The 17,701-nt window shown below is 49.7% G+C and overlaps 2 protein-coding genes across 4 annotated transcripts; both read right to left on the bottom strand.

The window, feature by feature from the left end:
* Position 1: 1 nt before the first annotated feature.
* MOV10 (Mov10 RNA helicase) lies at positions 2-6,054 on the bottom strand. 3 transcript variants are annotated; one of them, XM_085210634.1, is made up of 22 exons: positions 5,749-6,054; positions 4,893-4,989; positions 4,640-4,767; positions 4,322-4,560; positions 4,011-4,251; positions 3,719-3,862; positions 3,455-3,608; positions 3,229-3,383; positions 2,982-3,158; positions 2,756-2,903; positions 2,520-2,681; positions 2,337-2,440; positions 2,089-2,186; positions 1,889-2,008; positions 1,711-1,813; positions 1,426-1,549; positions 1,159-1,350; positions 996-1,070; positions 793-918; positions 605-693; positions 420-535; positions 2-290 (listed from the first exon to the last, which is right to left on the bottom strand). In XM_085210634.1, exons 1-21 carry the CDS (start codon positions 5,880-5,882, stop codon positions 427-429), a joined length of 2,919 nt encoding a protein of 972 aa, XP_085066760.1. In that variant the 5' UTR covers positions 5,883-6,054; the 3' UTR covers positions 2-290; positions 420-426. The 3 variants fall into 3 exon arrangements, with proteins under 3 accessions (XP_085066760.1, XP_085066759.1, XP_010722444.2); XM_085210633.1 differs by having other exon boundaries at positions 2-347; positions 5,749-6,049; XM_010724142.4 differs by having other exon boundaries at positions 2-347; positions 3,719-3,841; positions 5,749-6,039.
* Positions 6,055-8,144: 2,090 nt separating this feature from the next.
* CAPZA1 (capping actin protein of muscle Z-line subunit alpha 1) lies at positions 8,145-17,651 on the bottom strand. The gene is made up of 10 exons (XM_085210641.1): positions 17,526-17,651; positions 13,709-13,772; positions 13,421-13,472; positions 12,578-12,641; positions 11,937-12,143; positions 11,443-11,522; positions 10,925-11,003; positions 10,343-10,414; positions 9,680-9,742; positions 8,145-9,156 (listed from the first exon to the last, which is right to left on the bottom strand). Exons 1-10 carry the CDS (start codon positions 17,562-17,564, stop codon positions 9,016-9,018), a joined length of 861 nt encoding a protein of 286 aa, XP_085066767.1. The 5' UTR covers positions 17,565-17,651; the 3' UTR covers positions 8,145-9,015.
* Between the last annotated feature and the right edge of the window lie 50 nt (positions 17,652-17,701).

Here is a 17,701-nt window from a genome sequence, read left to right as displayed (position 1 = left end):
GTTTTTCTCTGAACGTTTATTCCAAGGACACAAAGGTAGGTGTGCTGCACGTGGCTCAGCACACGGGCTGGGGCCAGCAGTCACAGCACAGTTGGTTTTCTGCAGTTGTATCAAAAAACTGTTTAAGATTTAGAAGAGGAGGAAAAAAAAAAAAAAAAAAGACGTTGGTGATCCTGGGACTCAGCCCCACGGTCTGGGTTGGGCTCTCAGCCGCAGCTGCAGCCCTGTGTGACAGCCGGTGGGTTCCATCCAGCGCACAGCCCGGCTCCAGGGGGCAGAGCAGGAGGCGGCTGCGGGATGGGGTTCGGGTTGGGGGTGCCGGAGCTCCGCGGGGCTGTGCTGGGCTTCTGCGGGGACAGCACAGGGCTCGGGAGCAGCACAGAGAGAGCAGCTCCTGCCCGTGCTGAGCCGCGCGTTACCTGGCCGTTAATTGCCGAGGCGCAGGGAGTCGAGGTGGGTGGCAAGGCTGTCCTCCTCGGGGGGCTCCTCGTCGTACCCCCTGCAGGCGCCCTCATCCCGGCAGTAACTGAGGAACCTGGGGACGCAGCGGGGTGTGGGCGATGGGTGTGGGGCTGTGGGGGGTTGGAGGGGCTGCAGGGCTCACCTGTGCCAGTGTGGGTCCTTGCTGAGCACGGCCGGGTTACCCACCACGATCAGCAGCGCCTTCGCCCGGGTGAGTGCCACGTTGAGCCTCTGAGCAAGGGAGCAGAGTTGGGGTTTCCCTTGTGTTCACCTGCTGGCTGTGGGGTGCCTGCGCCCATAGCAGCTCTGCCAGGGAGCTGGGGGCCACACCTTGGGGTTCTTGAGGAAGCCAAGGCAGAAGGTCTGGTCCAGCTGCAGGTATTCACTGCAGCTGCGCACGGTGGAGATGAGGATGACGCGGCGCTCCTGACCCTGGAACTCCTCCACAGAGCCCACCTGGGGTGTGGGAGTTGAGTGGTGAGAGGGGCTGGGGCTCCATCACTTCCCCCAGTGATGTGTGGGGCCCTGGGTACCTTCAGCTGCCCAATATCTGGCAGCGCCTTCAGCACGGGGTCCTTGGAGGTGATGGCCAGGCGGATCTTTTCCACCTGGAGAGGACAGGGGATGTGCTGCAGTGGAGCTGCTGAGGAGGCTGAGCCACCCCAATTCCTCCATCCCACTTCCCTCAGCCTGCACCTGCTTCCTGTAGGGAGAGATGATGCCGATTTCCTTGGGTGAGATGGTGGGGCAGCCGCGCCGGCCCTGGCTCTGCAGCAGCTTCTGCAGGTACTGAACCACCACCTCAATCTCGGCTGTGTTGAAGAAGGAGGGGCTCTTGGCCTCCCGCTCGTCCTCCCCACACACCCCGTGGAAGATGATGGGGAAGTCCTGGGGCAAAGAATTAGGATCAGCTCAGCTGCAGTGCAGGGGCTCCTCCCACCCCTGTCCCCAGTGCCCCCCTACTCTTTTGGGGAGCTCCTCCCAGGTGCAGTAGAAGTTGCGCACGTCAAGCTCGCTGCCCTCATACGCCTTCAGCTCACTGTCATAGAAGAGCTCATTGGGCACCTTGAGGATGGCCTTGTGGGACCTGGCAGAGGCAGGACAGTGCAGAGCAAGAGAGGCCTGATGCTCTCCTCGGGCACCAGGCACCCAGGGCTGCAGGTCTGCCCCATCCCCAGGGCCACGGCACCCATCAGGAGTGGGATGACACCACGTGCCCTGCACTAAGCTGCGTGGTCCCGTCACTACCTGTAGTTCCAGAGCAGCTTGGTGACGAACTGCGGGTTGTAGCCCTCATTTGACTTGGCATACAGTGCATTGTGCAGCATCAGGCGCTCCAGCAGTGAGGTACCTGCATGCAGTCAGACCCATGGCTCCCGCGATGCTATGCAGGCATTGTGCCACCCCCAGCCCTGCCCTCACTCACCCAAGCCGTGCTGCGCAGCCAGAGGTGACCTCAGGACAGGGCCCAGCTGCTGGGGATCCCCTGCCAGCACCAGCTGTCCCCCATTGGGGTTGGTGTTCGGGTCCATGGCGGTCAGCAGCCCTGGGCAGAGGGAGCTCAGATGGGAACAGGGAGCACTGGGCAGCAACGCTGACCCAGGGAGGCAGCCAGGAGCCACTCACCAGCAATTGCCACAACACTTTCAGGCTCTACTGCGTGGCCACACTCATCGATGAAGACGTGGGAGAAATATCCCGGGGGAAAGTTGGCTGACACCAACCTGAGGAGAGGTGGAGTGAGGTGGCATGAGCAGCTCTGCCTATACAACCTTCCCTCGTCATCACCCTCCTCATGTGCCCCCCATATCCCCTCTTATTGCACTCCACTGAGGCTGTCCCTGCAGCCCCAGGGGCCATGGGGATGCCCTGACCTTCCTGCTGTCACCAGTGTAGTGATGAGGATCCGGTAGGGCTGCAGCAACTTCTTGCTGGGATACACGTAGCACTTCTCGCTGTCGTCCCAATTGCAACAGGGCTGGAGCAGAACATTAGGTGGGGGCCCTTCTCCTCGGGGCCATGTTCTGCAGGGGCTGGGGAGGGGGGCACAGACCTACCCTGACGTCTACAGGCACCTCCTTGTAGTTGGCAGAGGTGGCCATGATCCTGTAGATGTAACGGCACGGGATGTTGGTGAGGAGGCGCTGGCACAGCAGGTCAGCAGCACTGTTGGATGGGGCACAGGCCAGGATCCGGGCATCCTTGCAGCATGACCACACCTGAGGGGAGGGAAGGCTGAGCCCCATGGGCTGGGCAGCGATGCCCTGTGCTGGCCCTGAGCCCCACCACCCACCTGCTTGATGGCCTCCACCAGGGTGACCGTTTTGCCTGTCCCAGGAGGCCCAAAGATGAGGTACGGTGCAGGTCGGGACATCCCGGTGACGATACGCTTCACAGCCTGGCACTGCTCCTCATTCGCCTCCAGCTTGCGGTCGAACCACCTGCAGATGCAGAGGCTGAGCTGAGCACCCCCCACTCAATTCACCCGATGCACAGAGCTGCTATTCACCCCGACTCACTGGGGCTGGAAGGTGCCCTTGAAGAGCGAGCGCTGACAGGAGGCTGAGGGGAAGAGCATGCTGTCCAGACCCTTCTGCATGGCCATGGCGGCGGCGCGGTGCTGCACCTGCAGCGGCAGGCGGCTGAAGGTGAAGGTCACGTCGAACTTCAGATCGTTCACAAACTTCTTCATGAGCCTGGAAAGAGTGGGGTGAGAGGGGATGCTGCCCCATGGCCGCCCCCAGCCCAGGGGAAGGGCCCACTCACTTGTGGGAGAAGCCGAGCTGGACCCTCTCCAGCTCCACGCCGTGCACGTAGCCCTTGTACAGGACGCGTGGGGAGCTGCTCCGCTCGCTGCTCAGGCTGGCAAAGAGGTGGTCGCCCCGCAGCACCGACGGGCGATTCTCGGCCACGCCAGGCACCTGCAGTGAGGTGTCGCATCGGGTCCTTGGAGCTGCCCCCACCCCTGTGCCCCACAGCAGTCCCCACTCACGTTGAGGAGCAGCAGCGCCCCGTTCTGCGCCATGGGCACCTGCTGCAGGTCATAGCGGCGGATGTCCACCTCCAGCTGGATCTCCTCCAGGTGCAGCAGCAGCTGGAACTTCTGCTTGTAGTTCTCAGGCTGCAACGGAGCCTCCAGTAGTGACCTGGAGATGTGGGGCTGGATGTCACCGTGCCCAGCACAGCCCGTGGGACACGGGGCAGCAACGGGATGTGCATGGTGCAAGGAGGCATCCCCCTCCCCATCAGCACTCACTGCATCTTCATCCAGCTGGAGTCAGGGCTGGTCTTGGGCCCGAGCATGATGGTCTCCTTGAGGCTCTTGGGGTACAGGTAAGTGCCCAGGGGGATCTCCTTCTCCAGCTCATTCTTCCGGGAGCTGGGTGAGGGAACAGCGATGCTGCAGGGGTTGGGTCCCAAAGCCCGCTGCCACTGACCCCACAGGATAAAGCAGCCGTACAGCCAGCACAAGTGCAGAGAGCTGCACCCTGCTAGCAGAGCCATGCCCAGGGCCCTCCATGTGGCACAGCAGTGGGGGATGGCAGTACCTGATGGGGGGCACTCCATCCTCGGTGATGACAGTGATGGGGCGCTGCAGACTGGCCTGGTAGGGCCTGTAGGGTGCCGAGGGTCCCAGCTCCTTGGCCAGCTGGCTCTGAGCAACAGCAGCGATGGAGCGCCCGATGCTGAAGGGCCCTTCCAGCTCCTTGCTGAACTCAAACATCACCACGGCACGGAAGAACCCATTTTGTCTGGTCCGACAGCGGACCTGGATGGGATACGCACCGCCTGCGAGGGGGGGAGAGCTGGGGCTGCATCCTGCATCCCTGGGGGAGCAGGGAGTGGGGCCAGGCAGTACCTGGGTGCAGCAGCAGCGCCTGGTCTTGTGTCACCCCTTGCTCGTCCGTGAAGGAGAGCTCCCGCACACGGTGGAGGGGACGGCAGTGGTGCAGCGTCACGGCTTCAGCGCCGTGGTTCTGCACCTGCACAGTGAATGTCTTCGTCTCGCTGACAGCCACAGGGAAGCGGATCTGCCCATTTCCCTGGTCGTACTCTGAGATGATCTCTACCCCGTGCTTCCCACGGACGAACTCGGCCCTGCAGGAAGGGGGCACTGAGGTCTCCCCAGCTGTAGTGGAGGTACCAGGAGCCCCTGTGCAGGATCTGGGAGTATTACCACTTCTTGGCACGGCTCTGCGGCACTGCTGGTCCGGAGCTGGGCTGCTGGCCTGGAGTGGGTGCAGACACCTCAGTGTCTGTCCTGGGCCTGCGGTACTGATCTGCCACCACAACCCGCCTCCTCTCCTGCCGGGAGCAGCCAGCATCAGTGTGGGCACAGCCCCTCAGTGTGTGTCGGGGTCTTGTTGGGAGCTGGGACCCCACTGGAGCCCATCCCTGGGGGTGAAGGAGCTGCTGCACTGCTCCATTACCTTCTTGAAGCGCACGGTCTGCCCATGTACCTGCGCCCGCTTGGACACTCTCAGGGCATACAGGATGGAGGAGAAACTGGGCGTTCTTGTGTCAGTCCTACATATAAAGAGAGATCTTCCGGGTGAGGAGGAGAATGCTGGGCAGGAGTGGAAGGGGGTAAAGCAGGGCCCCTCACGCCAGCCATTCCCTCTACTTTAGGGAAGGGAAAAGGATGGGGGCTTTCTCGCGAGCTCCACTCAGACCTTACAGCCCTGCAGGCTGTTCCAGCACTGTTGTGCTGTGCCACGGCCTCTCCAGCTGTGCCCTGCCAGCTCTGCAGTCCTGCCCCTGCCAGCACTTGGGTGGTAGGGTGGAGGCTGCACAGAGGTGCACAGTGCCCTGCACCCAAAGGCTGACCCTGTGCAGATGGAGCACACCTCCTTTTGTGCTGGGCACGTCCCGTGGTGGATGAACTCTGTCTTTGCCAATCATTAACAGCGGTGACGCTGCACAGGGGCCAGCGTGACCAGTGTCAGCAGGATGAGGTGGGGAGCGGGTGGACAGTGATGCCCAAGGCTGCGCCCAGGCTGCTGCCGGGGGTCCCTGGAGCCAGGAATGCCCCCGTGAAGCGGGTGGCACAGAGGGCACAGGGCGATGCCTGAAGAAGTCAGTCGCCGTGCTCTCCGTGCTGCAGGAGTCAAGCTGCCCAGCAGCACCGCTCTACGTTCCCCAGGAGCAGAGCCCTGCGCTCGGAGTTCCACGGGTCCGGGCGTCTCCTCGGAAGCGCTCAGCCCTCATCCCATCCCAGCGGGTGACAGGAGAGCCCCGAGGGCCACCGCTGCCCGGCACCCGACTCCGCAGCAACGCCGTTCTCACCTGGCCCGGAACTCCTGGCTGTAGATGTCCCGCAGCACGTCCCTCCGGCTTTCCTTCTCCCGGTCCGTGTCCCGTAAGAACTGCACGAACTGATCCCCGTACCGCCTCGCCTCCGCCACGCTGAACCGCGGCATGGCTGTGCCGAGCAGTGCCGTGCCGAACCGGTGTGGTGGCTCCGCAAGAGAAACGAAAGCGAAAGGGGCCGAACGCCCCACGGAACCGCCCGTCCGGGGATGGGGCCGCCCCTACCGCGCTCCACCGCCCCCACCAGCCCTTCCCGGCCCCCGGCCCCAAACCCCGGATCCCGGCAGGGGGGTCAGGGCCGGAGGGCCGGGCTCAGTCCTGTGCTGCTGTCAGGGCCAGGAGGAGCACCCAGGTGCGCTGCGCAGGTGTGCTGTAGGCAATGATGGGGGGTGTGGGTTCACAGCTCGCACTGCTGCTCCATAAATAGGGCGGCTGTTTGTCTCTACTGCTAGTTTTCTAGGCTTTAACTCTACAGCCTGCCTAGGAGGGATGGGGGTTCTCAAGTTGCTCCTGTAAAGCAGCTTGAGGCCCTGGGACTGCCTGCAGCACGAGGAGCTGGGGGTAAGGCTGCTGTCAGCGCAGCTGGGTGACCCCTGGCTGTGCTCTGGGGTCCTGGGCAGGTTGTGGGAGGGCTCTGAGGCTTGGAAAAAGCAGATGTTGCTCTTGGAAAAAGTCCCTTCTGAGCACTTCTGTCATATTCTACATCTAGGATGTTGGGAATTTAAAGCCTGATATTGTAAATATCAGGAAAACTGAGTTTCCCTGGTTTTGTCAAGCTGCACTGCCTACTTGCTGGGAGTGGCTGGGCTCAATGTTTGGTGGCTGCATGCTGTACCAATGCATTGGTTTCAAGCCAGCCTCAGTTTCATCTGAAACCTCTGGCTGAGAGTAGTTGACAGCTTTACAGACAGAGCACCTTTCAGAATGTGTCATCATTGACACATCAGTGCTCAGCTGCAGTGTTATGCTGAATCTTGTGTTTTGGTTTTTTTTTTTCAAGGAGCTGGGCAAAGGGTAAGGATAGGTGAGTGCTGCAGATGGAGCAAGAGGGTGAGGAGGTCAGTGAGGGAGTGAACTGGCCCTAAAAGAAGGCTCTGTGAAGGTAGAAACACACTGTCCTCTCAATCTTAAAGCTAGGACAAGCAGTGAACTACTTGCAAAGTAACCCAGAGCAGGAGGAGACTGGCCTTGAGGCCGAGGCTGTGCTGGTAGATAAAAGCTCTGTTGTGTGCAGCGTTATCTCGGGGCCTCTGTTTCAGCTTCACATTCTTGGAATTGCTGCAGTCTGGATAGGCCCACAGCCACAGCATCTCCTCTGCGCTGTGCTTCACCTCCTCCAGCAGCACGAGGAGGAAACCTTCCTGCAGACACTGCTGGCAGAAGGTATGCTCTGTCCTTCAGCAGCACCGAGCACAGCTGTGTGCAAACAGGGCAGAGCACAAACAATTGCTAGCACTAAGGCAGTCTTGCTTTGTCTAATGTGCCTGACCTAGGATGTATGTTGATTTGGAAGGTCCCTTCCAAAGGAGCTATTCCAGCATGGTATGCACGTATCCAGTGCTGTTACACAAGTTGAGCATATGAGGTTAGGAGATGTTGCAACAATCCTGGCGATTAGCAGAAATCCCCTGATCTGTTGTTTTACCAGGGTGAAGTGCTTTGTTAAAATGGTATGACTGCTTTTTTTTTTTTTTTTTTTTTTTCCTTTGAACCTGAAAGACTTCAATTCCAGTTCCCTGGTCTGCATGGTGGGGTGGGAGGGATGGTGGATGTTTGCAAGCAATACCATGGTAGCTTTCAGTTTGTCACCTGCACTTCTGTTTGCAGTCTTCAGGAAAGAACAGACGTGAATGGCTTTAAAACAAAGACTGGTGTATTTCTACTAGACTATACAGAGGGTGCCTGTACTATGAACAGGCAGTTTCAACAGCAAATACAAATATATTTTATTTTGACAAAATATCTCACAAAGGGTACATGATATTATTGTGCAAAACCTGAACTGCAATGCACAGGCAGTCCTGTCCCTATCTTCTTGAGCTCTTTGTGTAACTAAAAAATAGGAAGACTCTAGCCAGTTCTAAAAACCAGAACCTGCAAAAAAGGCCCATTGATAACCAAGTGGAAACAAGGCAAAGTGGGTGAACCAAAGGGGTTTTATGTTGTGATGAATCTACTTGCAAGTTTTGACTGAGGAGAAAGCATGCACGTCTCTTCACTATCCCTGGCAGAGAAACTGATAGGACTGCTATTCCTGATTTTACAAAGACAAATTAACAGGAGCAAGCAGGTAAGAGCAATGAAGATACTAAATCCAGAACTCCCCTTAGGTATGACAAGAAACTGGCCACAACAGAGACAAAATGGAAAAGTTGTTCCTCCCACTTTGGTTCAAGTTTATTTATTTTGTATGCTATCCATCCATACACCTGTGATACAAATTTTATGAACCTGCCACAAAGCATTAAAGCACAACATACCTATTTTGCAGACATCTGCATTTTTAATCTAATCCAGTCTCCACAGATCAGCAACGATCCAAGTCAGAGTTCTATAAAAATGCAGATGTCTGATAACTGTACATACATAAGGGAGAGCAAAAATGTTCACTTCTAAGGGAACATGGCTCAAATCTTCAGATTGGAGGAAAAAAAAGGTCCCTGGAAGAGCTAGCTGTGTAGGAATTTCTGTAATGGCTACTGTAAACTCATTATGTATAGTAAAATCCAAGCCTACAGGCTTTTGCTTTGTGGAGGTCAGTAGTAAGGATGCTTGGGAGCACTTACTGTGTCTGCATTATTACAACTTGCAGCATAGTGCCTTGAGCTGTTGGCAGATTTGACAAACTTACTGGAGTACCTGGAGTGCTGTATACAGGTGAAGGAAATGCCCTGCACCCTCAGATGTATCTGTAATAGGGCTTTTGCAGCTAGGCAGTTTTCCAACCAGTACAATTAGTGATTGAAAACAGCTATACTTCTGAACCATGAATGTGGTTTAATTAAAATGACCTATCAGTATATGCAATCACAAGAGGAAGCTTACGTGGCAGGAAACACAAAACACAAAGACAATGCTATTTGTTCCACAGTTCTCTCTGAGGCTAGAAAACCTGTCAACTTTGAAAGCCCTAGAAATATGCTGCACTGGTTTAGAAACCATCTACTTGGCATAGGACCACATTTGTTTTTTGTTTTTTTTCTTTTTGCACACAAACATTTCATACAGCTCCTTATTTCCATATTAAGCATTCTGCATTTCTTTGCCAATCTTGTAGCTGAGGATTTTGTTCCAGTCGATCTTGGTGCGGGTGACAGGCAGCTGCCGGCGTAAGGCTTTGAAAGTGGTGTCTGACATAGTCTGGTAGTTCTCACTGATTGCTGTCTGCAATAACAAGTAGATTCAGTTAGAGCAGTGCTAAGATAGTCTGAAAAAGCACGACTGTTAAAGCCACGAAGCCTTTTTCTATGAGAGGAATGCACACTACAACCAAATTAATAATGCAGTTACAAGTGTGAATGTAAGTAAAGGGGTTCTACTGAACCCTCACCTACAAGGCAGTGTCCACTTTAGGTGCCTCACAGACTTATCTGCATCAAGTCTCCTTCTACCAACAGGCTGGGACAATATAAAAAGCTCTCACACAGAGGAAAACACTTAAACCCACCCACTCCCTTTCCATGCTTGTTCCAGGCATCCTTTGTAACCCTTTAAAATTACTACACAGCAAACTTAATAATGACACGTAACTTTATAATTAGATTCTGGCAACTAATGCCCTTTTCTAATTAATTCTCAGAGTCAATGCTAGATTAAGTCAGGAGCAAAATTTGAGGTCAATTTTCATCAATGGAGATTGAGATGATTCCAACACGATTAACAACCACTGTTTGTTTGTTTTTTTTACCTGATACTCATTTTCTGCATTTTCTATTATCTTAATAAATTCCTTAGCTGTCTGAACATCGCTCTGCAAAGAGGAAAAAAAATAATGTGCATGTTTAAAAACAACATTTTTAATGGATGTCTTCTCAAATGAGAGGCTGAGTACAGACACATGGATAACATGAGATGGAAGCTGCTGCTATTTGTAGCTGGATCCTTCTGCTCACTACAGATATCTCTGTGGAGTTCAAGATACCAGGCTGAGCTTGTGCTTCAAACTGAAGCAGGATTCACCCTTGTGAGCAAAAGACAAGTCTTCATGGTATGGACTAGGGATTTTGACTACTGCTCCCCCTGGTGTGCTACAGGGCTACTTATTTTTCCCTGAGAACACTGACTTGGTTTCCATAGCACGTATGTAGAAAGGTGTGTTCTGCCCTCTTTAAATGACACTCTTAAGATAAGCTGTCCAATGGAGATTGTACTTTCTAATACTGACTTATTTTAAGCAATTAAGAGTCTGTGTATTTCATACAATCAAGAAAAAAAACCCTAAAACTATATTGACTAGTCATCCTTAAATTAAAACTCAATGGAATGTAGGCATCCAAGCATATTCCTCATGAGATGTTTAAGAAATAAAATAGCTGCTTTATCTTTGAAAAAAGTGTTCTGGCATACTTACTGAAACCTGTACAGAGTCCTGGATATCTTTGTGACTAACCAGCTGAACGTTACCATCTTCATAATAATGAACCTAAACAAAGACAAAACACAGGTTATCACTAATACTCACTTTATAACCCCTAGAGCCCCCAAATGCTACCAGAATGGCACAGCAGCTTTGTTGTGCCAGTCTTCTCTGCTTACGTGGAGACTAAAAGCAGGGTGGATTTTCTAAAAGGTTTCATTCTTTGTCAAGACTGTTCAAGAATATGTTAATGCAGTAAACGCCTAGAGTTGAAATAAGAGCAATTATGTATATGTATATAAGTATATAAAATCAGAATAGGTTTTAGCCTGATAAAGTCAAACACTTGGAGGCATATAGGATGATACTATACAAGAAATCACAGGCCAGGCTGTAGACAATGTCCAAAACAATGAAGTTCTAAGAATTAATTTCTTGAATTGTAATTGAATTGTATAGCTTAGTAATATCTTGACTGCAGAAGGACACTTGCTGAATTTCAGCATTTCATTTTGAGCAAATGCAGTAGTGTATGGCAAGCAGTTTTTCCTGTTATTGCCAGACAATGCAGCTCACCTGGATCTTGAGCACTGCAGCCACCTGTGCTGTTGGTGGTGTGATGGTAAACTTCCATTCTGATCTCCAGCGACCATTCCTAAAAACAGGTGAAGCATGAAAACTCTATTTGCAGTAAGTGCTAAGAAAAAAAAAAAAAAAGCTAAATTAATGTGAACAACAGGTCCTGCTGCTCCGTGACCGGTACTGAAGTGCTTTATGTGCCACTGAATTCAATTTCTGAAGCACAGTTCCAACACCACGCATCTGTTACAGGCTGGCTCCAATATACTTATGCTCTGGAATATGTAAGGGGGTACCTATTTAGCCCTGCTAGCTTCTTTTTCTCTGGTTAAGTCATTGAGTTATGACTTAGGGAAGCAACAGGGGCTGGCAAGGAAAAGACAAAAGAATGAGAAACAGAACCCCTTGAGAAGCCAAAGGCATCTTGACGTTCAGGACAAGTAGAGGAAGGGTTTATTTGTAGTGTAGTAAAGGAAGAAAACTTTATGTTTACTTTGATGTTTAAGTAGTCTTACCAGAAATTTTTGGGCTGGAACTGATGGCTCTCAATACAGGCAATAATTGTCTGCTGTCCATCTATAGATTTACCATAAACCTGTATTCAGGAAAAAAGAGTTACATCAGCACAAGAGCTGAGGAAAAACACTTGCAATTTCTGTTCTTGGCAGCGCTGTGGAGGCTTCCCATTGTGGGAATCTCACTGGGAATGTGTACCACTAGTTAAGTTGTCCAGTACTTCCACTTGTAGTTATGTGCAAATAATGCCTCCTATTCTTTAATTGCAGGTGTTGAGGTACTTGGCAGTCATGAATATGAACAATAGGGTCTCATAAATCTTTACCATTGTGTGCATACCAAGATCATTCACACCCTTTTTGAATTTATTCCAAAATTAGCCAAAATGCCAGGGAAGACAGAACTCAAACAGCATTGCCCAGCACAGAATCCACTCAAAGTACTGAATGACACAGAGCAAAGATTTTTCCATCAAACAAGATGGATACTCAACAGTGCAGAAGCCATTGGGGTAATGATCTTTCACATAAGCTCTCAGTGCACTGTCACAGGCATCTCTCCATTGTTTTAAAGCTGATTCTGTGTCCTCAGGCTGGGGGTCGCTAGCTTCCTTCCTTAAGTGATCAAACTTGAAAGAGATTTTGTTTCTTGGGTCTAAAAATCTGCCATTGCCCAGATCACCGTGTTCTGTGATTAAGACCTGAAAAATAAGAAACAGAAATCAAAATGCTCTTCTGCTGCTATAAATGTGAGACCATAGGAAAAAACAACACTAAGAATTCACTCCTATCAGTAGGAACTGTGAGCATGCAGTAATGTGTGTTTAAGTAATCTTTAAATAAACAGCAATCTTTAATCATTCATCCTTGAGCTGGAATTCCAATGACTTCAGTGTGGAGCTTTGCCTACCAATGAATTAGTCAGCAGGTGGTAACAGACAATGCTCTGAGAAGACTTCACCTCTGCCTCTTACACAAGAACAACAATTTGGTAATGCAAGGATGATGTGGGGGAAGAAGGAAAGATGATAACTTGCAGGTAGAAAGAAAATCATAAAGATCCTGATAAAACAAAATACTTATTGCTTCTGTGCAGAGCAGTAACACAAATCTTGAGTGTGAAGTTTTTCCTTACCTGATCATCATACCCTTCTATCTTCACCGGAGTGAACTGGTCCATGTTATACTGTGCAAATGCACTGTTAAGAATTAAGAGCATGAAATTTAGCTGTACATACACATTTATATTCTCTTAGTAATAAGTACAGGGTGTGATTCATACTACAGGGAAAATTGCCACTTGCAAATAATCCACACATTGATAGCTGTAATAATCTAGGTCTAAAGCCAGGCTTATTCAGTAATCATGAAAGTACAGAGTTCAAAAGTAGAACAGAAGGCAGCCTGAGGGAAAATGAGCAAGCTGATGCAAAACAGGCAGCAAGGTAAACAAATATGAGTAGACTAATATTTACAACAACTGTCTTCTGTCAAGACCTGCTGACAGATGTGTCACACAGACCTAAATAAAACATCAGAAGCCCTGCATGCATAATATGTAGACACCTTCTATGAGACTGCACAAGTAAACAAGATGCTCTGACAGCATTTTTTGAAGGCAGCTTTGTTTTTTTTTTTTAAGCTCTGGCTGAGGACTACTCAGAATTTCAGGCTTCACTTGCTCACCAAATCACATTTCAACAAGATCAGCCATTCTTGCTGCTGCAGAATTACCCTTTTTGGCAGAGTGCCTTCCTGTCAGTTATAGAGGGCCTCCACACCACAAATTCCAATTTAAGCCTTTTAAAAAGAACCAGCCATGCCTTTCATTATATATTTCAGTGGGGGATAAGGAACTACAGCAGACTGCTCTCAATAGAACAAATGGCTTCCTTTGTTCCAGCATGATGGGTGTAAGTCAAACTACCACCACAGAGAGGCATACTCTTTCTGGCATGCTTGAAACATGAATACTTACTGTGCTGCTCCTTCCCTGAGAAGATTGTCGTTGTTAAGCAATAACCGGACATCTGGAGAAGGGATGTTCAAGTGAGTTATTGGTTTTTTGATCAAACATTTCTCTAATTTTCAACTGTACAAACATAAATGTTCCTGATTAAATCATTTTATTTAAGGGTAAGTAGTCACAGAATGGCAGCATGCTTTTCCCCACTTCTGCTTGACCTTAAAGCAATGTATCATGACACAGTCTCTCACAGTGGATGAGATGTGAATAAAATGCTACTGATGGCTTTTCTTTACTTACCATTGAATACTTCATTAAATTCTCCAGGAGGGGCATGAGTGATGAATTTTGCAGCTATACGCACCTGTTAAGACAAAAACCACTTACTGAATTCATACATACTGCAACCTACTCCGAAGCAATTAAACAAAAACACTAAATATCAGATTCAAGGAGAAATCCAGGTGTGTGTTTTCAAAGTGGAAACCATCAGTCTTATAAGACGAGGTATTTTTTTCAGATGCTAAGCAAGAAAAGCCAACTCCACACTGGTAACTGTAAAAAATGGGAACTGTTCAACCTTCACAGTACTGTTAGAGTTGCAATACTGTATGCAAATGTGTATCTGTGTATCCATTACACACATTTAGCTTTTCACCCATGCAGCATGATGCCCTGTGCAGGAACATTCAGTGTGTGTACTCAAAGTCTTAGACCCTAAACCTATCTGGAAACAGCGTAGGAAACCTGTTTAACCTCACCCTGACTTATGGATTTGTTGCTGACTTTGTCAGGAGCTGAATAGGGCTTCATTACAGGACGTCCTGGTTTCTTGTTATCGATGTCATGCTATGCTTTCAAGAGTTATTGTCCCTTTGAAGTCTGTAGTTAACAAAAAGAACTGGAACTACTCCATGCAGTGTACCAGCTTTTCTGGCACATGTTTTCTCAAGGATTACTTGCCACCCTTCTCTGGCATGCTACTCCTTCCTTTATCCTGCAGCAGTCTTTTATTGGAAACTGCAGCACAGTCCAGCCATGAGCTGTCATTGTAGGGAAAGAATGAAGGCATCTGGAACTGTGATACAATAAGAGAAAAGGCCAACTGGAAGGAAAAATACCCAAATATCTGTAAACTGAGGCTGTAAAAACAAAAGCAGTTCCCTTCTGAAAAACAATAAAACTGCAGTGTAACCAAAAATCCCACATACAAGTCTGGGATTATTAGAATTTTGGAGTATTCACCTATTTCAGCTGAATTACTGCCACAGCTGGAAAAACACTCTGCTTCTCTCCTGCCTGCCATGTTTTAATTAGAAATAATTGTTTGTATCAATTGTCACATACTGATTTAAAGCAAGCCATGAAAGAAAACACACACCTTTCCAAACAGAGGGTAAGTTGCCTTATTCCAACAGTATCAAGTAACAACTCTGCATTACTTGGGCAGAGCTTCAGATAAAAATAGACTGCTTTCCAAATTAGAGCCTCTTTTGAAAAAACGTGCGTTCTTTATGCATGAAATAATTATGTAGTCAAAATAATAATTACGAGAGAAAAACTTACACTGAAGTTTGCTGACTCAAGTTGGTAACTTGTATAGTTCATATTGGTAAAAATGTAAAGCTATTTTCTCATCATTTCCTGCTTTTAAATAAGGCTGATAAGTATGTTAGGATTGTAATAACGCCGTTCTTATTGGGTGAAACTTTTCACTGTCCAAAGAACTGTAATTAGGATGTAGTGCTTCACAATCTTGTTAGACTTTGCTGCTGGAAGCTCGGATGGTGACGAAGATAACCCAGCAGTAATTAAGAGGGATGCTTCTGTTTTGTATCCTCTGTGGATTTCACTGACAGACAGCCCTGAAGGGCTGAAACACTCTGGAAATTATACCGTGTGCTTTTCTAAGAAAGTGCAAGTGTAGGCATCAGTACAGCTGTATCAGACTGCACTAAAGCATTTGCAGATACAGTACTTGGAGCTCACGTACAACTTCACGCCAAGATCCATTTCAGTGGGAGGACAGCACTAGAATGTGCACTGCAAATTAATTCTCCAGATGAACAGATTACTTTTTATAAGGTGCTCAACATACGGAAAAGCCCCTCTAAAAACCATAAGAATCACTCTGTGTACACATAAGGAACAATGCTGTGGCTGCAGAACTGTGCTCTGTATGGTAGAAAAGGACCATGGTTATAGGAGATGGACTTATAGGTCTATAGTTTCTGATAAAACATATGGGGGGGGGAAATAAATATTGCAGGAGGGATTTTTAGTCTTCCACATTCCTCTGCCTTGGAAGGATGCGTAAAATTAAGTCAACGCAGAAAGGACTTTGCACTTCCATTACGTGTCCTCACAAAACCAGACACAAAGCAAACTCTGCCACAGAAAACCACTCGCTGCTTTAAAGCAGCCCTCGCATTGATTCTGTTGTGGAGAGATAAAATAAAAAGCATTTCAATCAAACCACTGAAATCAGGAACGGAGTGCAAGAAGTAGACAACAGAGAACTTAATCCTAAATGCCAAGCATTCGAATCACTGTTACTTGTCGTTTTTAGGGCTGGTTTGTTTCAGAGCAGTGTCAGCACAGTGGCAGGAAGTTCTTTTGCAGAAGCACGAAAATGAGGCTTTCTGCAAGCTGCCCCACTTCCTGCCCATCGCTGCCATTTCAGGTAGCTCTGCAGCAAGCTAACTACACTGACTTCCTTTTTCCAAAATGGGGAGAGCTGCTGATAGAGAAGCTGCTCAGCTCTTTGGTAAAGCTGGCAAAACAGCAGCAGAATAAAGTTAGAAAACACACTGCAGCAGGCCTGGTTCCCGAGCCATGGCTTTCCTCAAGTAAGGCTTATAAGGATGGGAGGTGTGAGGGAATAAATGAATTTTACCATTTGTTTGATAGTTGGTTTCTTTGTTTATTAAATGGATGCTGTAATAAAGCTCTGCTGCACGTTTCTTAGAATTCATTACCATCTTCTACCAGCGCTAGACATGGAGCTATTTAGACTGATTCAAACCTGCCTGTGCTGGGACATGAAGTTGAACAAGGGCTCCTATTTCAAGTGAAATCCTATCTGCATGGACAAATGAAATGCTGGGGCACACGCAGTGCAGGATGCATCCTTCTCAAAGTGCTGGGAAGGAACTGCAGTCTTCAGGGAATGCAGTGGAAAAAGAGCCCAGCTGAGTCTAGATCCTGATTCTCGCTTCCAGACTGAGTGATAAGTTCAGCTATAGCCTAAAACAGGGATCTGGTTCTACTTTCCAGCTCTGTTAATGACCTGCGAGGTTACCAAGGCAATTCAGTTCACTTCCTTTGCTCTCAAACTTGCTAAAGCTTTGTTTTTCCATTTTCATTTCAAACACAACACTTTCTGTTGCAGCAGCCAAGCAGGTCAAAGATTCGACACAGCATTGGAGAGATTTCAGTTCCACATGAATTCTGCTCTGAAATATTCGATGCAGCTGTGATCTAAAACCATATCGATGGCCACATCGATCCGTAAGGCCCTGCCAGCCTCCTTCACCATGCAGCCACTGTCAATAAGCACAAGCAGGCAGCTGGAGAGGAAAATAAAAGCAACTCCGTGCTCACAGGATCCCTGAGGATCTACGAATGTTGACATCCCAAAGCAGAATTTCAAGAAGCAAAGCAAAAAAAAAAAAAAACAAAACCAACCAAAAACCCACATGCAATAGTCTTACGATGCAAGGAAGAGTAGCTGTGGGTGCTGATTTTAGCTGTGGTATGTGGGAAAGAAATGGCCATAGGCTGCCAGCTTTTCCTTTGTAGTAACTCAGCGCTGCTTTTAAGACAGCAATTTTTCCACATCCCCGCGTCTCCACTTTTCCATACGAGCCTTTCTCTCCACGCCCCGTCCCCTCAGCTCCTCGCTCCGCACCGAAGCAATGCGGGCGAGCAGGCGGGCGGAGAGCCGGGGCTGCGCGCGTGGGAACGGATGGGGCTGCGAACTGAATGGGCCCAGGGAAAGGGAGGAGCCGACGGGCAGCCCTTGCCCGCTGTGGGGCTCCCGGCGCCCCGCAGAGCTGGGCCGGCCCGGCCTGTGAGGCAGCAGAGGGCCCGCGGGGCGGGGGCGGCCGCTCCCTACCTTCTCCTCGTCCGACACCCGGTCCTCGAAGTCGGCCATTTTGGCAGCTCTGGGCCCGGCCCGGCCCCGCGCGGAGCACGCCGGGAGTTCCGCACCGGGCGCCGTAGCCAGGGCTGGACCGGAAGCGCGTTGCGCGCCATCTTGGCTGCGGGCAGACGCCGCGCGGACGCCATCTT

This window comes from Meleagris gallopavo, chromosome 28, assembly GCF_905368555.1.
Source record: "Meleagris gallopavo chromosome 28, MGAL_WU_HG_1.1, whole genome shotgun sequence".
In the NCBI taxonomy this organism is placed as follows: domain Eukaryota; kingdom Metazoa; phylum Chordata; class Aves; order Galliformes; family Phasianidae; genus Meleagris; species Meleagris gallopavo.
Note: the sequence above shows the minus strand (reverse complement) of the source record. Positions and strands in the feature narration are given on the sequence as shown.